Source organism: Pantherophis guttatus, chromosome 2, assembly GCF_059756535.1.
Source record: "Pantherophis guttatus breed Tessera chromosome 2, ASM5975653v1, whole genome shotgun sequence".
NCBI lineage: Eukaryota > Metazoa > Chordata > Lepidosauria > Squamata > Colubridae > Pantherophis > Pantherophis guttatus.
Window position 1 is genome coordinate 154,639,491 of NC_142064.1, and position 18,834 is coordinate 154,658,324.

The window sequence follows — 18,834 nt, forward strand, 5'->3', positions numbered from 1 at the left end:
CAAAAGACACCACTAACACATCTAGAAATTGTATTTATTTATTTGTATCCTGCCTTTATTATTTTTACAAACAATTCAAGGATTTCATAAACTTGTGCATTTTTTTTCTGCCTAAATTTTAAGGCCGAATGCATTATTAAAAACTATAAAAAGAACAACACATCAATAGGACAAATTCATGGAGCAGCTAGTTTTAAAATCAGCACCTGTGCTGGCAGTTTTCTAGGTTTCTAAGGTTCTGAAACTACTGTCCTATCTTCCTTCTTGCTAATAGCAAACTTGGTGACTCCATAGGCATCTAATAAAACATCCATGCTGCTTCCATTCAAACAGTAGGGAAAGTTTTTCAACTTCTCAGACTAGCTCATGGCACTCGCATTTTCAGGTAGATTCCCAGTCCAAGAATTAATCAGAGTCATCTTCTCTTATGTCAGATATGTTCATCTAATAATTTGTTCTATTTACTTATATATCAGTTTGGAATAAGGTACAAAGGGCTCTCGGTGATGGGGAGGAGGGGGAGAATATCCTCTTTCTCTTCTGAATTGGACATTGCCTGGACTGTAAAACTGGTGCTACTGAAAACATATTGTGCTTTTTCAATGTTTTTAAAAGGTGACATTGTTACTTTCCATTCAGTTTTCCAGAATATCTATCCAACTTCAGGCTCTCTGAACAATTTTCCATCATTTGTCTTCTTTGACACTTTCCCCTCTGATGACCTCACAAGCTCTCTTCCAAAAGCCTTCACAATATACCCATAAATTTCAGTTCATTAAGAAAAACTTCCTGATCCATGGCTTTTTAGAAATGTCTAAGTACATGGGGAAATGAACTGTAGGAATTCATTCTGTCTATATATTTCTTTTTATGGAAACTTCAAGATGGATCTGCTACAGCAGGTGGTTCCTCAGGGTAAGATATCCTTCAACTACCTTTAGCTTCTGCAGCATTACATAGTCACGACTAAAAAATGTCCCATAAATGTGATTTATCCCTATCTATAAAAACTGAGGTTCCAGCCTTAAATACAAAATAAAGCAGAGATTCGCCTCAAAGTCCTTCTTAGCCCAAATCTGGGTCTCTCTCCATGTGTTTAGCTTCCACATTTTTGAAAATTTACCCCTTTAGCCTATTACTTCATGGCAAAGTCTAGAACAGCGATGGCTAACCTTTTTTTCCTCGGGTGCCAAAAGCATGTGTGCACGCACGATAGCGCACATGCGTGTGCCCACACTCATAATGCAATGCCCCCCGTATCCCCTGTACCCCCTGCGCATACACGCACGACCCCCCATGCTCCCCCGCCCCTGCACATGCATGTGCAACACACACACACCCGTGCCCTGTTTTGGGCCTAGCAGGCCTCCCTGAAGCCTCCGGAGGCCGGAAATGCCCCATTTCCGGACTTCTGGGAGGCCCGTTTTTCACCTCCCAGAGCCTCTGCTCAAGCCCTGTACTTACCTGGCATCCAAAACGGGCCGCATGGAGACTCCTGGGAGGGGACAGGTGGCATGGTTGGGGCCAGCCAAAAATCAACTGGCCGGTGCACACGCATGCACGGTGCAGCTGACCTAGGGCAACAGCTCGCATGCCTGCAGAGATGGCTCCGTGTGCCACCTGGGGTCTAGAACTTAGGATCAAAAACTGTTCAGCTGATTCAATTTTTATCAGAATATTTTGATTGCAAGTTTTTTTGAAATTGCATCGAATTCTTTCCAGACTAAATTCCTATTAAAGCCTATTAATATATTTCATTAAAATAGCCTACTGACACAAAACATTCACTTTTTGCAATCTTGTTTGGGGGCACGAACAGAGCACCCTTTTTATTTTTTAAAATACCAACTGACAGTTAAGACATTCACTGATGGAAGTAGTGTGACCAAACACAATTAAATGCTTTAAAACGCTGTGCCGTCGGGCTGCATTCTTAAGAATGCTCACTTTTTACTACCTGACAGCAAAGATAATGGGAACTGTGTCTTAAGTGGCAACACGGTAGGTGCAATTGTATCTCAAGGAATCAAGGTGCTCGCCCATGTAAACAGCTTTCCAAATATTCAGAAGGTAGAAGCTGTTTTAGAAATCTCAAGGATAAGCTGAGAAATCTAAGATCAGTCTCCAGCAAAGAGCTGAAAGAAGCAGAGAAACCAGAATATATCCTTTCTAGAACCTATACCAGTGATGGCAAACCTGACACCTGTATCAAAGATGACATGGCGTTTTGGGTGACACACCTGTGTTCATTAACACCTGACAACAAATATTCTCAAAAGCACTCCCTGTTCTTGAATGATTTTTCGGAGATTACAGAGACCACATGGGAATGGGGTGTGCTCTCTCACAGTTTACAGAACGCACAAGAGGGGTGTGTTCTTGCACAGCATACGGAGCCTCCAAAAATCGTGGGAGAATGGGGTGTGCTTTCGCCTGGATTTCAGAAACTGCAGAAGAATATTTTGAAAATTGCTTCAAGAATAAAGGCCTCGGGCAACCCAGAGCAGCCTCACATAGGCCACAGGGGCTTGTCAACATAAAGAGAACCCCACTTGAAGATAAGCAACACATGACAGATCCTAGGAAGTGCTGGGCCATGGGTGCAATTGTGCCTTGGGGCCCCCAGGGGGAGAGCCTTCTCTGTGGAGGCACCTACCCTCTGGAATGAGTTGTCCCCGGAGATACGGCGGATCCCGGATCTTCACACCTTTTGTCATTCCCTAAAGACGTTTTTATTCCAGCAAGCTGGGCTGGCCTAACTCTTTTAAATTGTTTTAATTCTTAAATTGTTAATTATCGGTTTTAATATAGGGGTGTTTTAATTGGCCAAATTAATTTACTTGGATTTTAATACTGTTTTTAAATTTTGTATTTCTTGTGTTTTATCTGTTGGCTGTTCACCGCCCCGAGTCCTTCGGGAGAAGGGCGGTATATAAATATAAAGAAACAAACAAACAAATAAATAAATAAATGCAAGGCAGCCTGTTTGAGTGGCAGCAGAGGTTGAAGTCCAAGTCTTTACTGTAGGCCTAGTTTCGCGCTGAGTGCTGTTGTTCAGGGTGGCCTAGATTGAAGGTGGGGAAAAGAGAGAATGGTTTCTCTTTTATTGGGATGTGTTATGATATGCCAGCAGTCAGGTTAGACATTTTCTGAATTTGTACATGCCAAGACCAAAAGGTTTGCCATCACTGACCTATACAATACACCCAGAGCAGTGGTGGGATTCAAAATTTTTTACTACCGGTTCTGTAGGCATGGCTTGGTGTGCGTGGCATGGCATGGCTAGGGCGTGGCTTGGTGAGCGTGGCAGGGGAAGGATACTGTAAAATCTCCACTCCCACCCCACTCCAGGGGAAATTTACTGCAAAATCTCCATTTCCTCCTGATCAGCTGGGACTCGGGAGGCAGAGAATAGATGGGGGCGGGACCAGTCAGAGGTGGTATTTACCGGTTCTCTGAACTACTCAAAATTTCCGCTACCAGTTCTCCAGAACTGGTCAGAACCTGCTGAATACCACTTCTGACCCAGAGATACCAGAAAACTACAGACTATGTTTCATTTAAAAAGGTTTTAGCGGAACCTCATCCTGGAACATCAGAAACTGTGTTAAAACTACAGATAACTGCAGGGGGAATATAAATAGGGTGTTCTCTATTTATACCACATTCTTCCATTATAGAGAAAAAAAGGTTGCTTCAGAGAAAGAGCTTGCTTAAGGAAAAGAATTCATTGCATACAGATCCTGCCATCTACTGACAAATCTATGCTGCACCATCCAAAGCCCACACGCCAACAGTACCTTCGTTAGGACCAACCACCCCTCAAGACTGTGCCCAATACAGTATTGATCTTACTGTATTTTTCAACTAAGGATTTTCAATTTCCCCCTCCTCCAATCAACCAATTATTTCTGCTTTTTATGGACTGTTTGAAATTTTGCTACCTCACTTTGCCAGTCACCTTTGCTTTGAGAACCTCATCCTACAAATACACACTTGATTTTTTTTTAAAGTCATTTTTCACACCACTTTTAAAATAACACCAGCTTGTAGAGTCAAGAATACAGAGTGACTGTTACTGGGTACAGCAATGCCGCTTTATTTCTCTATTTAAATTCTTTCATTGGTTTTTGCCAATACATGTTCTTATTATTGTACAACAGCACCAGGATTTGGAAGGGAAAGACAAAGATGGCAAAATTGTCTCCCTCTGATCGCTTTCATAAAGTTGTCAAAAATGCTCTGCAAAATAAGCATGTTGCTTCCTCCCCTTCATCTTAAACCTCTGCCAAGGAAGTGCGCCTTCTGCTTTATCTTCTCTTAAGGACTTCCATCCCATCAAAGTTTTTGCTGGTATTCAATGGTGGATGTCCATCTAGTAGCTGTACCTAGAGTAGCAATCCCTTTTCTCTTCTGCAAGGAAATCATTTTCAACAATAGAACCAGCAAACTAGCAAGAAGATACATTTGTGTAGAAACATATTTTAATCCAATTCATCTGCCTCTGATAACATCTTGGAGAAAATGGTCCAAGTCCCTCAACACATCTCTGACTTTGATTCAGAAGCTGGTAACTAAACTTCAAAGAGGGACCCAGTCTGGATTGTTTTGTTTTTTTCACAAACTTTTTTGACAATCCAGGTATGGGGAAAACACACACAGACTTAAAAAAATTCCAAAAGGAGTGCAATGTCCAACTGGAGAACAGTTTTCTTCAGCATCGGAAGGAGGTTTATGAGAAACATCAAAATAGATTGATATCTGAAAACTAGCTCCGACTCTTGTAGCCAATCCAAATTACTAATCCTTTTGGAAGTAGGGGGTGCAAATGTGTGTGTGTGTGTGTGTAGGTGTTTCTTCATGTTACAAATTCAACAAACTGAGATACAAGAAACACTTTTTAAAGAATTTGGTCTGCTCAGAAAAGCGAAGCTTGTAAACTTGCATTGCTCAGCTGTTAATCTGCTTATCAGTGTTGCTGGTTACTTCTCATTCGAAGTGGAAAGGAGAAGTAGACTTAGTTGTCATTCTATAATTGGTTTGTAATGGCATCGTGTTTCTCGGAATGATATAACTGTTCTGCCAACTCAGGCTGGTTTCTTTAGTTCATCTATAGCACGAAAGCTTTCCTTCAACTGCTGTTGCTGCTGCTGTTTCCTTTTCTTTATATCCCGATAAGCTTGGACAACCCGTTCTCTCTCCTCTTGAACGATCCTTTGGCGAGCGAGAGAGGCATGGACTGGTTTTTTAACACTGGCTTTCCTGCCGGAGCCCAAAAGAGGCGTTAGGAGAAGTTGCTGCCTCTGATCACCCTGGAAGAAAAGAAAAATTAGCTGAAGAATCGTGAAGAGGAAAAATGGATATGGGTTGAATTTGAGAGCAATCCTGAAGAGAATCAGCTGTAAGAGGAGGATGTCTAAAAAAAATATAAAACCCAGGAACAGTTAGCTTAACATAATACTATTAAATACCAATCAGTAACCTATTCTGAGCCTTGCTGCTGATCAGGTAAATTCCTTCCACAGCAAAAACAGAAGCTTGCATGGCCACTGGCACAATTAGAAAAGAGAAGTAGAACTTTGCTCAATAAAATGACATACCTTGTCTTTGATAACACTCTTTCTGGGTTTCGCTGTAAGCGTGGGAGGCTGTAGAGCAACTTCTCCAAAATTTATTGAGTCTAAAAGGGAATGGAAAGAAGGCAGTTCCAAATCTGATAATTGCAAAAACAATTCCAAAATAATTCAACATGCTTCTTTCATTATTTCTCACAATCAAGCAAATTTTTAGCCAGAAATCCACTCTAGCCATAGCCACCTGTCAAAAGGATTGTATTTATTTAAAACTCTTTTATGGCCGCCTATGTTCACACATTAACCACAGACAGCTAATAACAATAAAAAATAAAAGCTAAAGCAATCCTGCCACATTACTGCTGGATTGAACAAATTTATATAGCCGCCCAACTCACAAATGGTGATACTTGGAAGTGTACAACATTAAAAATCCAGTTAAATAAAATCCATATTATACCCCCACTCCCGCATCTGAAAATCAGACTTAATGAAACTTGTGTTATCACAATGCCTGATTTTTGCACTTGGGTCACAATGTTTTATTATGTGCTTTGTTCTCAGAGATTCTACCCATGATTCCCAGTGACCAACTTGTGACTCCCTTATCCACTATAAGATCTCTCTTTCATATTGTGTTTTGAAACAAAAGTTGAGCCGCATTGAAACAAAGAGAAATGAGAAGGAATTGAGCAGTCCCATGCCTACCATATTACCACTCTACTGTATTCTGCAGTAAGCAAGTTTACCAAGCTCCGATACCAATGCAATTGTCTCTTATCTCAGACATCAGCTAAACATAAATCTCTCTCCTAGAAAGAACTTGGTTTGTTCATAAAGAAGTGTCAAAATATACAGCACTAACTCTGAAAGTGATGCAGAAGCGAGCATATTCCATAAGAGTGGCTCTCTGGCAAGATAAGCTGATAACCACCTGAAGGACACTAGTGGCTCATTAAAAAGTTTATTCCCCTTTCAGACAAATTACAAGAAGTGGTTTGCTACATAAGCTGCTTCTGCTCTTCCAGCCGTACGCAGGGCTTATGATGTGCAGCTCCCCAGATCTACAGAAACTTTGATTGGAATAGATTTTGATTCAGCTGTCCATTTTTGGAGGGGGACAAAAGCAAAAGGATTCAGACTCCTACCAAATAATCAAATCAATCTTATCGTCTAAAGCTATGGACTGGTACTAAGCCCAGCAGCCATGGCTTTTTTCTGGCTTGCTTTATTGTGTAACACTAGACACCGTAATTTCTAAACCATGGCTTTCAGTTTAGCATGCTGGGCAGACTCAATCAATGGCTGTTTATTCAACACGCCATTTAAACCAACCAAAGCTTACTGCAATTTGCAAACCTAGTATTGTATCCTGCCTTTATTATTTTTATAAAAAAACTCAAGGCAGGAAACACAATATTCCTTCCTCCTCTTACTTTCCCCACAACACCTGTGGGATGAATTGGGCTGAGAGAAAGTGATTGGCTCAAAATCACCCAGTCAGCCTTCATGCCTAAGGGGGGGGACCATGATCTCCTGCTTTCTAGCCTGGTGCACATTAACAATTAGTCCAAACTGACTCCAGAATATATCAGAATTTTGACAGTCTTTCCCGTATGCAGCCATTTACATACAGCATTTCCTCAGAAAAGCTCCACATCTGCTTATCACAATTTACCACGTTGAGGGCTTTAAATGCTTTGTGACCCAAGTTCTTGAAGTAGCTGTCCATATTATCATGATCATGGATTAATCTCTTCAGAGAAAATCTTTCTCTAAATGCTAACAGGACAGATTCATCACAAAGAGAGAGCTTTTTTTGCAAGTGCTTTGGAAAGCCCTCTGGAACAGGTCTCATTTGATATCAACTTTATTTTCTTTTTGATTCCATATCAAATACTCCATATTTCTGTTTCTTAGTTGGTCGAATCATTATGAATCTTCTTTACTTTATTATTAATCTTTCTTTAAATCTTTGTATGTGGCTGCCACACAAGGGTTGCTTATGGATGTGGAATAGTACATAGATATTTCATAAATTACTAATCATACTGATAAAATAAATATAACCTCAATCTATGCTATCAGCCTTCCCCTCTCTATGGAAGTCAGATTCTCTAAGTCACTGGGTTGCTACAAAACAAGTTCAGGGGCTTATCTAATTCTATATGAAATGCTACCCAAAATGTACAGAAAAAGTTGGTAGCCAGATGGGAAATTTGTTGCAGGGGCTTAGTATGGATGTCTAAATTGTTGGGCTTTTTTGTTTTGTTTTGTTTTGTTTTGTTTTGTTTTGTTTTGTTTTGTTTTGTTTTGTTTTGTTTTGTTTTGTTTTGTTGCATGTGTGGTGTGTGTGTGTGTTGTGTGTGTGTACCTCGCTCCTCAACCAAACTTTTGCTACAGTAGCTGAAGCCCCTTTGAGTTTTATGTGTGTATGTTTTCATTGTTGCCTGGGTTGTTTTGTTGCTTTGTTCTTATTGTTATAGGGTTTAACTGTACTTTTTTTACTTCACGGAGTGCCCGAAATTGCTGGGATTTGTGATTTGTACCAAATTAGCACACAAACAAATAAATAAATATTGAAGGAGAAGTTTTTAAAAGATCCATGAAATAGCATCTATAAGCAAAAACATTACAAGGCGGTGGCAGTATTTTCTGGGCAAATTATTATCCTACCTTTGAGAAGATCCTTCTCGAGCATTGTTATTTTTTTCTCTGTTTTTTGCTTACGGATTTTTTCCAGCCTCTTCTTCTGAAATCTAGAGAAACAGACTTTGTTAAACAAAGGATACAGAAATTTCAGAGCTGTCCATAGGCATGTCAAGAAAGAACCATTCACAGCCGGAAATAAAGAGGCCATAAAGCTCTTCATACAGCGATAAGAATCAATGTATCCTCTATCCAATAAAGGATGTTACAGTAAGCATGTAAACTTGGAACCACTTTTAAATTCCACTGCAGTTTGTAGGGAGTAGTATGGTCTTAACTGACACAGAATCAAGATGAAAAATAAACATTCCAGACTGAAAGGAATTGCTACTATTAACCAAAAGAACAGGGCTGAGTTAAGGCACAGAAGAGGAAGAAGAGATATTGTTATTAATAACTAATTCATTTCCTCCTCTCCTAAATGGAACATGCTTCAGGAGTTCCTGAAGGATGGAATTCTTACATGTAAGTTCTGGGGTTAATTGTACATTTGGTGAGCAGAGGTCGGTAATAACCTTTAAGGCCTAATGGCTAGAGAGATTGACAGTGGTTTGGGAAAATCCTGTATTCAGTCATAACATACTGGCCAAAAAGTTAACTTTATGGAATTGTTATGAGGATGAAATAAGGAAAACTGGATTATCAATAACAAATTTATCTCAAGGCTTTCAGACTGTAAAAAGTAAAGGTAAAGGTTCCCCTCGCACATACTGTATGTGCTAATCGTTCCCAACTCTAGGGGCGATGCTCATCTCCGTTTCAAAGCCGAAGAGCCAGCGCTGTCCAAAGACGTCTCCATGGTCATGTCGCCGGCATGACTAAACGCCAAAGGCAAACACTGTTTCGGACTGTAGCGCCGCCCTAATTCAAGGGCTGCAAATTCAAACTTAACTCTTTTTTCTTCTGTGACTTTTCTTGGACTTTTATCTCTTTTTCAGGCTCACGCTGTGTTTGGTTTTCAGTGAGAAAGCGCACGTGCTCAATTTCCCGGTCCATACGTCTATTGTATGAGGTCTGCGTTTCCCCTCGCCGTCTCTTGAACTTCGGTACTGGTATGTCACCCTCTGACTGAGGCCTCTGCTTATTTGCTGCGACAAAAACACAGATGTTATAATCTGCCCAACAACTTTCATGGACATTGTAGGAAACAGATAGAGCCCCTAACCTAGTCACTCTGCAAAATACCGACAGATAGCTCAGCAAATAAGAGTTATCTGTCAATAAAGTAACCTGATATTTAAAAGCAATTTTCTAGGATCTGTAGGAAAAAGGTATTCTGCTATTAACAAGCCATCTTGGATTTCTCTAGCTGTACAGCACCATTATTTTATGGCCCATGTGCAGTATTAGAGAGCAACCAAATATAATATTGAATTTAGTAATTAGATGCAAGTATGGTACCTATTTGCATTGTACCCTTGGTTACTAGAGAACTACTTAAAGCAAGCACTTGGGGATCCCCAGCCATAAGGGCGTATCTGAAATGTTGGTCACAAAATGGATTTACAAAAGTATTGTCCACATTTACTCTGTAACCTGTATTCCCTCCATGTAAACGTAAAAGAGTTACAACTCTACAGTATACAAATATAGCATGTTTGTATGCATGTTATACTACTATAAAAAAGGGGTGGATTTATTTATCTAATTTATTAGGCTTAGGTTTTGATGATAAGCAGCTTCTTTATTTTTTATTTAGAGGGCTGATGGCAAGCTCTGAGGCAAACTGGATAGGCTAAACAAAATGTGTGGTTTGAGTCAATATTTTGCTTAAATTATTCAGTGTTCTTTCTCTGCAGAAAATTTGTTCATTTATTTAAAACATTTATATAACCGCCCATCTTCCAACCAATCCAAAATGGGATTTTCTTTGTTTTTAAAACTGCTTTAAGCTATGTTGGGGCATATCCTAGAGTTTTTCTATATTTTCTTTTCCAAAGCATTGAGAAATTGTTCCACTAATTTTCAGTGCCATAACAGAGAATTTAAGGGGAAGGACCAAAAAGGAGAGTGAGAATCCCATGCAGCTCTGGAGTCCCAGTGTCTTCCATCCTTCTGATAAAAAAAATCCTTATAAGGCAGACTCCCTCAAACTAATACCATCCAGGAGAGTTGTCAAGATGACACTTCCCAAGAATTTTTGGCCGGTTGCTGGAACATATACTGAATATCAAATCATAAAGCTGCTTTTTACCAGCTTTCTTCTTCTTGCGGGTGGGGTTTTTTAGTTCATTTCGGCTCCTCATGATTTCTCTCAACCGATATGGAATTTCTTGCTGATTCAGGCAATCTGGTTTTGAATTTGTCTTTTTCTTCACATGGCTAAAATTAAAACAAGAGAGAAAGATTGGTACGGTTAACATCATTATTATTATTATCTCTTTTATTCATTAAACATGAAACTCAGTCAACTTTATTATTGTTGTTATTGCTATTATTGTTATTATTAATCATCGCACAGTCAGACAGATGTTCAGACTGGATTTGGCATTTTTGTCTATCAAGTCCTTACCAAGGACCTGGGATAGGTAGATTTGGATGTTTGACGGTGTAACAGATATCGTCGCAGGATGGAAGCAGTTCCAAGTAAAGCCGCCTTCTCCAATTGACTGAAGGCAAATTTGTCAATGCCTATGGTGTTCAAGTGGTGCTCCAGTTGCTTTGGGATTGCACCCAAGGCGCCTATTACTATTGGTACTACCGTTGCTTGCCTTTGTCACAAGTCATTCTAGTTCTATTTGTAGGCCTTTGTATTTTGGTATCTTCTCCAGTTCTTTCTCTTCTATTCTGCTGTCTTCAGGCATCAGCATCAAATAACAACAACAACAACAACAACAACAACAACATACAATCTAACCTAGGTGAGTTGAAAGAACCGTTTTATGACAGATGCAAGCATTTGTCTCACATTTTCGTATCTTGCTCTGTAATGGAATTTCAACCACCTCATTCAGCAGAATGAATGAGATGATGCTGGAAGCACATATATTAGTCTGAATTAGTACCATAGCCAGCCCTATATTTAAAGTGGTCTTTCAGTAGCTCTGGTGGCTCAGCAGACTAATTAACATCCACTTACATCTGCTGCCTGCAATTACTGCAAGTTCAAATCTCACCAGGCTCAAGGTTGACTCAGCCTTCCATCCTTTCTAAGGTAGGTAAAATGAGGACCCAGATTGTGGGGGCAATAAGCTGACTTTGTATAAATATACAAAAGTATGAAGGCTATTGCTTAACGCATTGTAAGCCGCCCTGAGTCTCCGGAGAAGGGCGGCATATAAATCAAATTTAAAAAAAAAAAAAAGTATTCATCAGGAGTGTTCTTCATCTTTCAGGTGCCCCCCACATCCTAAGAAAAGCATGTTACTCTACCATAACTTTAAAAAATTGTTAATACCATATCTTTCTCCACATAGGAAAGAAAGAATGAATACCAGTATGTCATAAATATGATATCTTGTTGCTACTGCTTACAATCTAATCCAGACCCATGTTCACAATGGGTCTATCACAGGTATCTGAAAGGCATGTGGTGGCACATCTCTTTGATCTCTGGTATCATAACAATTACATAATGAGCAACACTTCAAATTGAATCCCCCCCTCCAGCATAGACCTGGAGACATCTGTAAGCATTTCCACGGTGCTGGGAAAGGAGATAAAACATATAGAAATCTTAATACTGCTGGCTAATAAGTAAGATAAATTATAGCAACCTTTCATAGATTATGATGATTATTATGACTTCAGTTCCCAGTATTCTCAGGCATTATGATCATTGGGAAGATGAAAAATGCTAGTAAGGAAGAGGTTTTATTATTATGGTTGGTTGCATAGTCCACCAGATGTTTAGATGGGATTTGGCAGTTTTATCCAACTATTGAGTCCTTCCCAAGGACGTGGGATAGGCAGATGTTATTGCTTGATAGTGTCAAAGTATCATCCCAGGATGTAGATTGTTCCAAATAAAGCTGCCTTTTGAAATCGACTGATGGGGATTTTGTCAATGCCAATGGTGTTCCAGGGATGCTCCATATGTTTTGGGATTGCACCCAAGGCACCTATTACTATTTGTACTATCTTTGGTTTCTTTTGCCAGTCATTCCACTTCTATTTGCAAGTTTTATTTTGTGATTTTATTTTCCAGTTGTTTCTTTTCTACTGCCTCTAGGTACTGCCAACACCTATGGTACTACCCAGACTTTTTTTTTTTTTGTCTTTTTTATTGACAATTGTTGAGTCTGGGGTGCTAGGTAGCAGGTGTTTATCTATATACGTTTTAAACTTCCAGAGCACTTTTAGCTTCTTCGTTTTCTTTTACTCTGCCTGTTTTGGGTTCTCCCCAATTCTTGCATGCAGGCAAAGGGTATTTTTTGCAGATATCATTATTCCATTTTCATATATAACTCAAGATAGCATCCTTCCTTACCTAATATTCCTGCCTCCTATTTTCCCTACAACAACTGGGTGAGAAGGGTTGGGCCAAGAGAATGGGAGCAAAGAATAAACACGTGCAGAATCAAGCAGTAGCCAGTCAAAATCCCAATTAGTTCTACATTGACTGGGCAACCTCAAACATGATTGTTACGATTGAGTGGTAAGTGAGTTAAGATGGTAATAAAACTGGTCAACCCCACGGGGTTGTTTTACCTGTCATTGACACAGAATAAGCAAAGTGCTTTAAATTGCACACACACACACTTACTCACACCCAAAAAAAGCTCACCGGATTGATACAGACCTACTACGGGGGAGAAGCCCCTCCCGCGGAGCAGCGGAAGCCACAGCAACTTTCTTCTCTTTTTTGCCCATCGCTGCTTCTGACAAACGCCCCCACGTGCTGCAGTCGCTTCCTAGCTCAGTCTTCCCTTGCTTAGGCACTCTATTCCCCGCCTTCTTCCGGGGGGGGGTGCAATTTCCCCGTCCATCAGCGCTCTCCGATTGGTGAAGCTCGTCACTTCTATCGGAAGTTAGGGCAGAATCGAGATCGCTATTGGACGAAGGAGACGTCACTACCTGCAGGCGGCGAAGGAGACAGGGTTGCCTAAAGGCGCCCGGAGAGATGTTGCATTTGGGGGTTTTCTGCCGCCGCCGCGGGTTGGCAGGTACTTTTGGTACATCAGAAGCGGGTCAGGTGAGCATTTTAGCCGGGAGAAATAGTGGGTAAAATCACAGTTTAGCTGCGTTCACAAAACGCTAAGGGCGGGTTGCTTGTTTACCAAATAAACCAAAGTGGTACATTTTCAATTAAACAAGCCCATTAGGTTTATTCTGTTTCAACCACTATTATGATTTAAATGTCTGATCTTGCCAATGTTTATTTGGAATGCAGTCAAGTTGTCTTCAGTTTACCAGTCCGAGAGTGTTGAGTCCTTAGTGTTGAAGGATTATCCTGCCCCAAACTCTCCTTTAAATTCTTTTTTCAAATGGTTAAAACATCATTTCTGATTCTAAGGTCCTTTGACGTTAGCATCTTCATTAGGATTCAGTAGAGTACTAAAATAATAATCATGTTTCCAAGTTCTCCAGATTGTTTGTCAGTGCTGGATGTTCAGCAAAGGAGAATCATAACCACAAAGAGTGCCAAAAATTGCTTCCTGGTTCGCATCTAGAACAGGATTAGGCCACCAGAAGCCAGATGATGTGTTGGATGTTAATTCTTTGTGTGTGTGTGTGTGTGTGTGTGTGTGTGTGTGTGTGTGTGTATATATATATATATATATATATATATATATTGAAAACCCCTCCCACCCGTGGCTTCTCCAAAATAAAATCCAAATTAATAACAGATTATATAATACTTTACCATCCTTTTTACTCCACCCCCCATATGCTGACCCTTTCTTTCTAACAATATTATTATATCCCCCTTATACTATACATTTCAAAGCAACATTCAGCTGTAAAATTATATAACAAATCCTAATTTGACAATTTCAGCTCATAGTCTATCCATTTCCTCCTCCCCCATACATATATCTCTTAATTCAAATCTTTTATATATATTAATATAGCATAACATCCCTTTTCCTAAATTAAACAATCAGTAAGCTAACCTATCTCCACCCTTCTAACAATATTATTATATCCCCCTTATACTATACATTTCAAAGCAACATTCAACTGTAAATTTATATATAACATAACATCCCTTTACCTAAACTAAATAATCAGTAAGCTAACCTTCTTGCCCCCCCCACCTTTGTCAATGGGCCAGAGGCGGAAACTCAATTCCCTCCCATCTTTGTCAGTAGACTATCATCTGCAACACAATAGGACCCATCTAGCAACAGAAACGAACACAATAGGACCCATCTAGCAACAGAAACTCACCACATGGAACCTGGGAAGATTACATCAGCCAGCAAGGCTAGCTAAGACCCCCACCCCCTTGGAATCTGACAACCAATCAGGATACTCTTTCGGGGCCCCAGGAAGTTCAAAGCCAGAGAGGGCATAAAACCCGGGGACTCGCTGCATCTCGGCCCTTTTCTGTTCAGGAACTAAAACCATGTGATCCTGTCCACCATTAAACCCATCTTTCCAAGCAGTCTCCATGTTTCCAGTGTCTTTTTTCCCACTTGGAGCTGAACCCAGAAAGATAATTCTTCCTACATTAGAGAACAGAAATAAGGAGAAATGGGACATTAATATAAGCTAAGATTAATTTTAGAATATATATTAATTTAAATAACACTTGTACTGGTGCAAAATCCACACACCGAGATTTGACACACAAGGAATTTGTCTTGGTACATACGCTCTCAGTGTACATAAAGGAAAAGATACGTTCATCAAAAATCATAAGGTACAACACTTAATGATAGTCATAGGGAACAAATAAGCAATCAAATCATATTAGGAAACAGTCAATATAAACCATAAGGATACCAGCAACAAGGTTACAGTCATACAGTCATAAGTGTGAGGAGATGGGTGATAGGAACAATGAGATTAATAGTAATGCAGACTTAATAACTAGTTTGACAGTGTTGAGAGAATTATTTGTTTAGCAGAGTGATGGCATTTGGGAAAAAAACTGTTCTTGTGTCTAGTTGTTCTGATATGCAGTGCTGTATAGCTTCATTTTGAGGGTAGGAGTTGAAACAGTTTATGTCCAGGATGCGGGGTCTGTAAATATTTTCACAGCCCTCTTTTTGACTTGTGCAATATACAGGTCCTCAATGGAAGGCAGGTTGGTAGCAAGTCTGTGTCTGTCTTGTTGGGTTGAAGAACCCAACCAGACAGTTATAGATGTGCAGATGACAGACTCAATAATTTCTCTGTAGAATTGTATCAGCAGCTCCTTGGGCAGTTTGAGCTAATAATGCATTCCAAAGTCAACTTTCTCATACCAGGTCAAAATTATTTTAAATCTGAATCTACTTAAATGCATAATATTCAGCATTCTACCCTGTTTCCCTGAAAATAAGACATCCCCTGATAATAAGCCCAATCGGGCTTTTGAGCGCATGCGCTAAAATAAGCCCTCCCCGAAAATATTTAAACGCAGAGCTGGAAATCAGGTAAGACAGCAAGAGGAGCCCCATCTTATTCCATGCGCCCTAAAATAATAAGACCTCCCTGAAAATAAGGCCAAACGCTTATTTTGGGGTTCAAAAACTATATGACAGGGTCTTATTTTCAGGGAAACATGGTATGTAGAAAGTCATACATCAGAAAAAAGAGTTGGGATCTCACCACAACTTGGGTGATTTTTGTTTTCAGAGCATCGTCAAGAGAGTGAAATGCTGTCACGAAAAAAGTGGAACGTAACCCCAAAGTCCCGAGTGGAATGTAACCCACATCTTGTAGGCATGATATATTTCCGGAAAAATAAGTGAAATTCTGTAGGTCGTATCTTTGCTTGGTTTGATTTCAAAGATGGGTTGGATCCTGGAAATAAGAGAGAAGTGAGATATAGACACATTGGGATTTAATTTTGTTTTTGTTCTTACCAGAAGTATATATATCTGTTTTGGGGCCCTGAGGCTAGTGATATAGCAACACTGGCCCTACTGAAAAGATCCTTCCATGGGAGGCTGGTAAATATAGGCTGGCTCCCTGGAGCACTACTAAAGGGTGGACAGCGTCGCTTCTGTGCAGATGCAGAGAGTGGGAACAACACCCAAAAGGCTGCTTCCCTGAAGGATAAGTCCTGCTCCCAGAAGGAAACTGCTTCTTCAGGGACCTGTTTTGCCACCCCACCAACGCTTCTCCCTCCCACAACGTGTTGTATGAGTGGATGCCACAACTGTGTCTGGATTGCTTATGCAGAAGAGGTTCTGAAATACTACAAGGATGGTGGCGAGCAAGCTTTGGCAGCTGTGGAGAAACATATAGAGGATGAAAATATTAAAATGTTCCTGAAGATGGAAATTAAGTTCCGGATGAAGAAAGACTGACATTTTTGACCTGATGCACATTTATCACATGGTTTTGGACTATAGGAGACTTTGAAGAGGAAAAGCTAATTATTTATTATCTTATCTTCTGTAAGAGATGATATATTTTAATTTATATAAAGAGTTCTAATGACTGAGTGTCTATTATTATATTACTGTCTTCTTTTAAAATTTAATCTACTTAAACCAGAGGGATGATATTTGGTATGACCGGCTATTTTCATTAACTGGGTTTGTGCTTCACATTTTTCGGAATGTCACATTGATCTCATAGATCAGGGGTGTCAAACTCGTGTCGTCACGTCGTCACGTGATGTATCAGTGATTTTCTTCCCTTTTGCTAAAATGGGGGTGGGCGTGGCCAGCATGTGATGCATCTGGCCCCCAACCACGAGTTTGACACCCTTGTCATAGATGGTATTATAGTAAAGGAGTTCTGATTTAAGTGGGCAGCTAGGAACAAATGGATCCCTTTGTCAAATAAACATGTGCCAAATTTCAGCCCCAACATCTTTTAGTAGAAAGTAGGATCACTCACTGCAGTGAACCAGTATCTTTTTCAGTGTGGTTGCTGAACAAGCTGTAATGTGTTTATAGATAACCCTAAGCCTTAAAGGTTGGGCTCATACATTATGTTAAGCTAAAAATAAATAGGCCCCGTTGTGGTCTCGCATCATGTCTCTAAACCAGACGTACAAGATATTTCCAGGAGATTGATTTATATATTGACCAGACCCAGCTTTACATTTGTTAGTGTATCCTTGCCTTCAAATCACAACCCAGGATAACTCCTTTAGGATCCATTAATCTTCTTTCCCCATCAGCTTGCTGAAATGCAAAAGCTCCTGGGCTAAATCTTAAGTCACTCTGAATAGCTATAAAATGCTTATATTGCTGCTCTGTGGTAAAAAGAAATATCTGCTCCATCTGCCAGCAGGTATGATACTGCAGAATTGAAGGAAAATATATTCTGAACTTTGCAATTTACCATGACACTAAATACCATTGCAGAGCTGTACCTCTAGCTCACAGGAAGACTACTGCAACCAGCTGGTTGACTGGCTGGCCAGTGAGGAGCCAATCTGGCCTCATCTTTCATCTAGGGAAGAATCTATTATTCCATTCTCTTTCCCCTTTTATTTCTATCGGAGGCTGAAAACAGGGGTATGCTTGTTTTTCATATCTTCACAGCACTTAGAATGTTACGAATATTTTAGGTGAATAATAATGATCATGTACACTATATCTATGAATCAGGCTATAAACCGGGAGGTTGTGAGTTCTACCCCTACCTTGGAGTCAAAGTCAGCTGGATGACCATGGACCAGCCAGTATTTCTCTTAGCCTTAGGAAGGAGGCTTTGGCAAACCACTTTCGAAAATCCTTCCCAAGAAAACTGAGGGGACTAGTCCAGGCAATCACGAAGGAGTCAACACTGATTCAAAGGTGCACAGATACTCACAAAGTACACTATAGACTACTTCCAGATGTTGGTTCTGTTGACCTGCTGTCATGTCCGAATGCAGCTATCTTCTGTATTTTACTTTTGCTTAGGGGCACACTGTGCACAATTCCATCATCTGCACTACTCTCCTTAAGAAATCTCAATTTTTATTTTGATGTAGTGGTATTAATGCAATGGCACTTTATAGAGCAATATTTATTTCCCATACATGCTGCCTTTTCTCCAAGTCAGTAAGACCTCCGCACAGTATGTAGGGTTGGTACACCCACACTGTGATAATGTGATATTTGGTTTTTGCCAAGTACAGTTTGTGGATCCAGCGCACTTTGTTGTATGCCACTTTTGGTGAGATGGGAAGCTATGATTGATAGAGTACAGTAGATATCGTAGATAGAGTCTTTTAAGGGTTTAGCATATTTGCAAACTCATCCATTTAACCAGTGAATCATAACTACACTGGGTGAATCACAAATGTAGTTATGTTGGGAAGATTAGTCTGAGAGTAATTAAATTGAGCTCATTTGATGAGCTTCACAGCTGAGCATGGAACTGAAGTGACTACAGAACTATGCATTACTGTACACTACATTCTAAATCTGTATCTTGTGCTTTTGTTTTCTTTCCCCTATAGTTTTTATAATAAGATGGATAATTACTGGATTACTGGAACTTGCAAACTCAT

The 18,834-nt window shown here is 39.9% G+C and overlaps 2 protein-coding genes across 2 annotated transcripts; one reads left to right on the forward strand and one right to left on the reverse strand.

The window, feature by feature from the left end:
- Positions 1-4,075: 4,075 nt before the first annotated feature.
- Positions 4,076-13,187, reverse strand: CCDC137 (coiled-coil domain containing 137). The gene is made up of 6 exons (XM_034412747.3): positions 13,024-13,187; positions 10,477-10,604; positions 9,175-9,370; positions 8,250-8,332; positions 5,601-5,680; positions 4,076-5,312 (listed from the first exon to the last, which is right to left on the reverse strand). The coding sequence occupies exons 1-6, from the start codon at positions 13,092-13,094 to the stop codon at positions 5,088-5,090; spliced, it is 783 nt and encodes a 260-aa protein (XP_034268638.2). The 5' UTR covers positions 13,095-13,187; the 3' UTR covers positions 4,076-5,087.
- Positions 13,188-13,276: 89 nt separating this feature from the next.
- OXLD1 (oxidoreductase like domain containing 1) lies at positions 13,277-18,810 on the forward strand. The gene is made up of 2 exons (XM_034412748.3): positions 13,277-13,416; positions 16,244-18,810. Exons 1-2 carry the CDS (start codon positions 13,345-13,347, stop codon positions 16,685-16,687), a joined length of 516 nt encoding a protein of 171 aa, XP_034268639.2. The 5' UTR covers positions 13,277-13,344; the 3' UTR covers positions 16,688-18,810.
- The last annotated feature ends 24 nt before the right edge of the window (positions 18,811-18,834 follow it).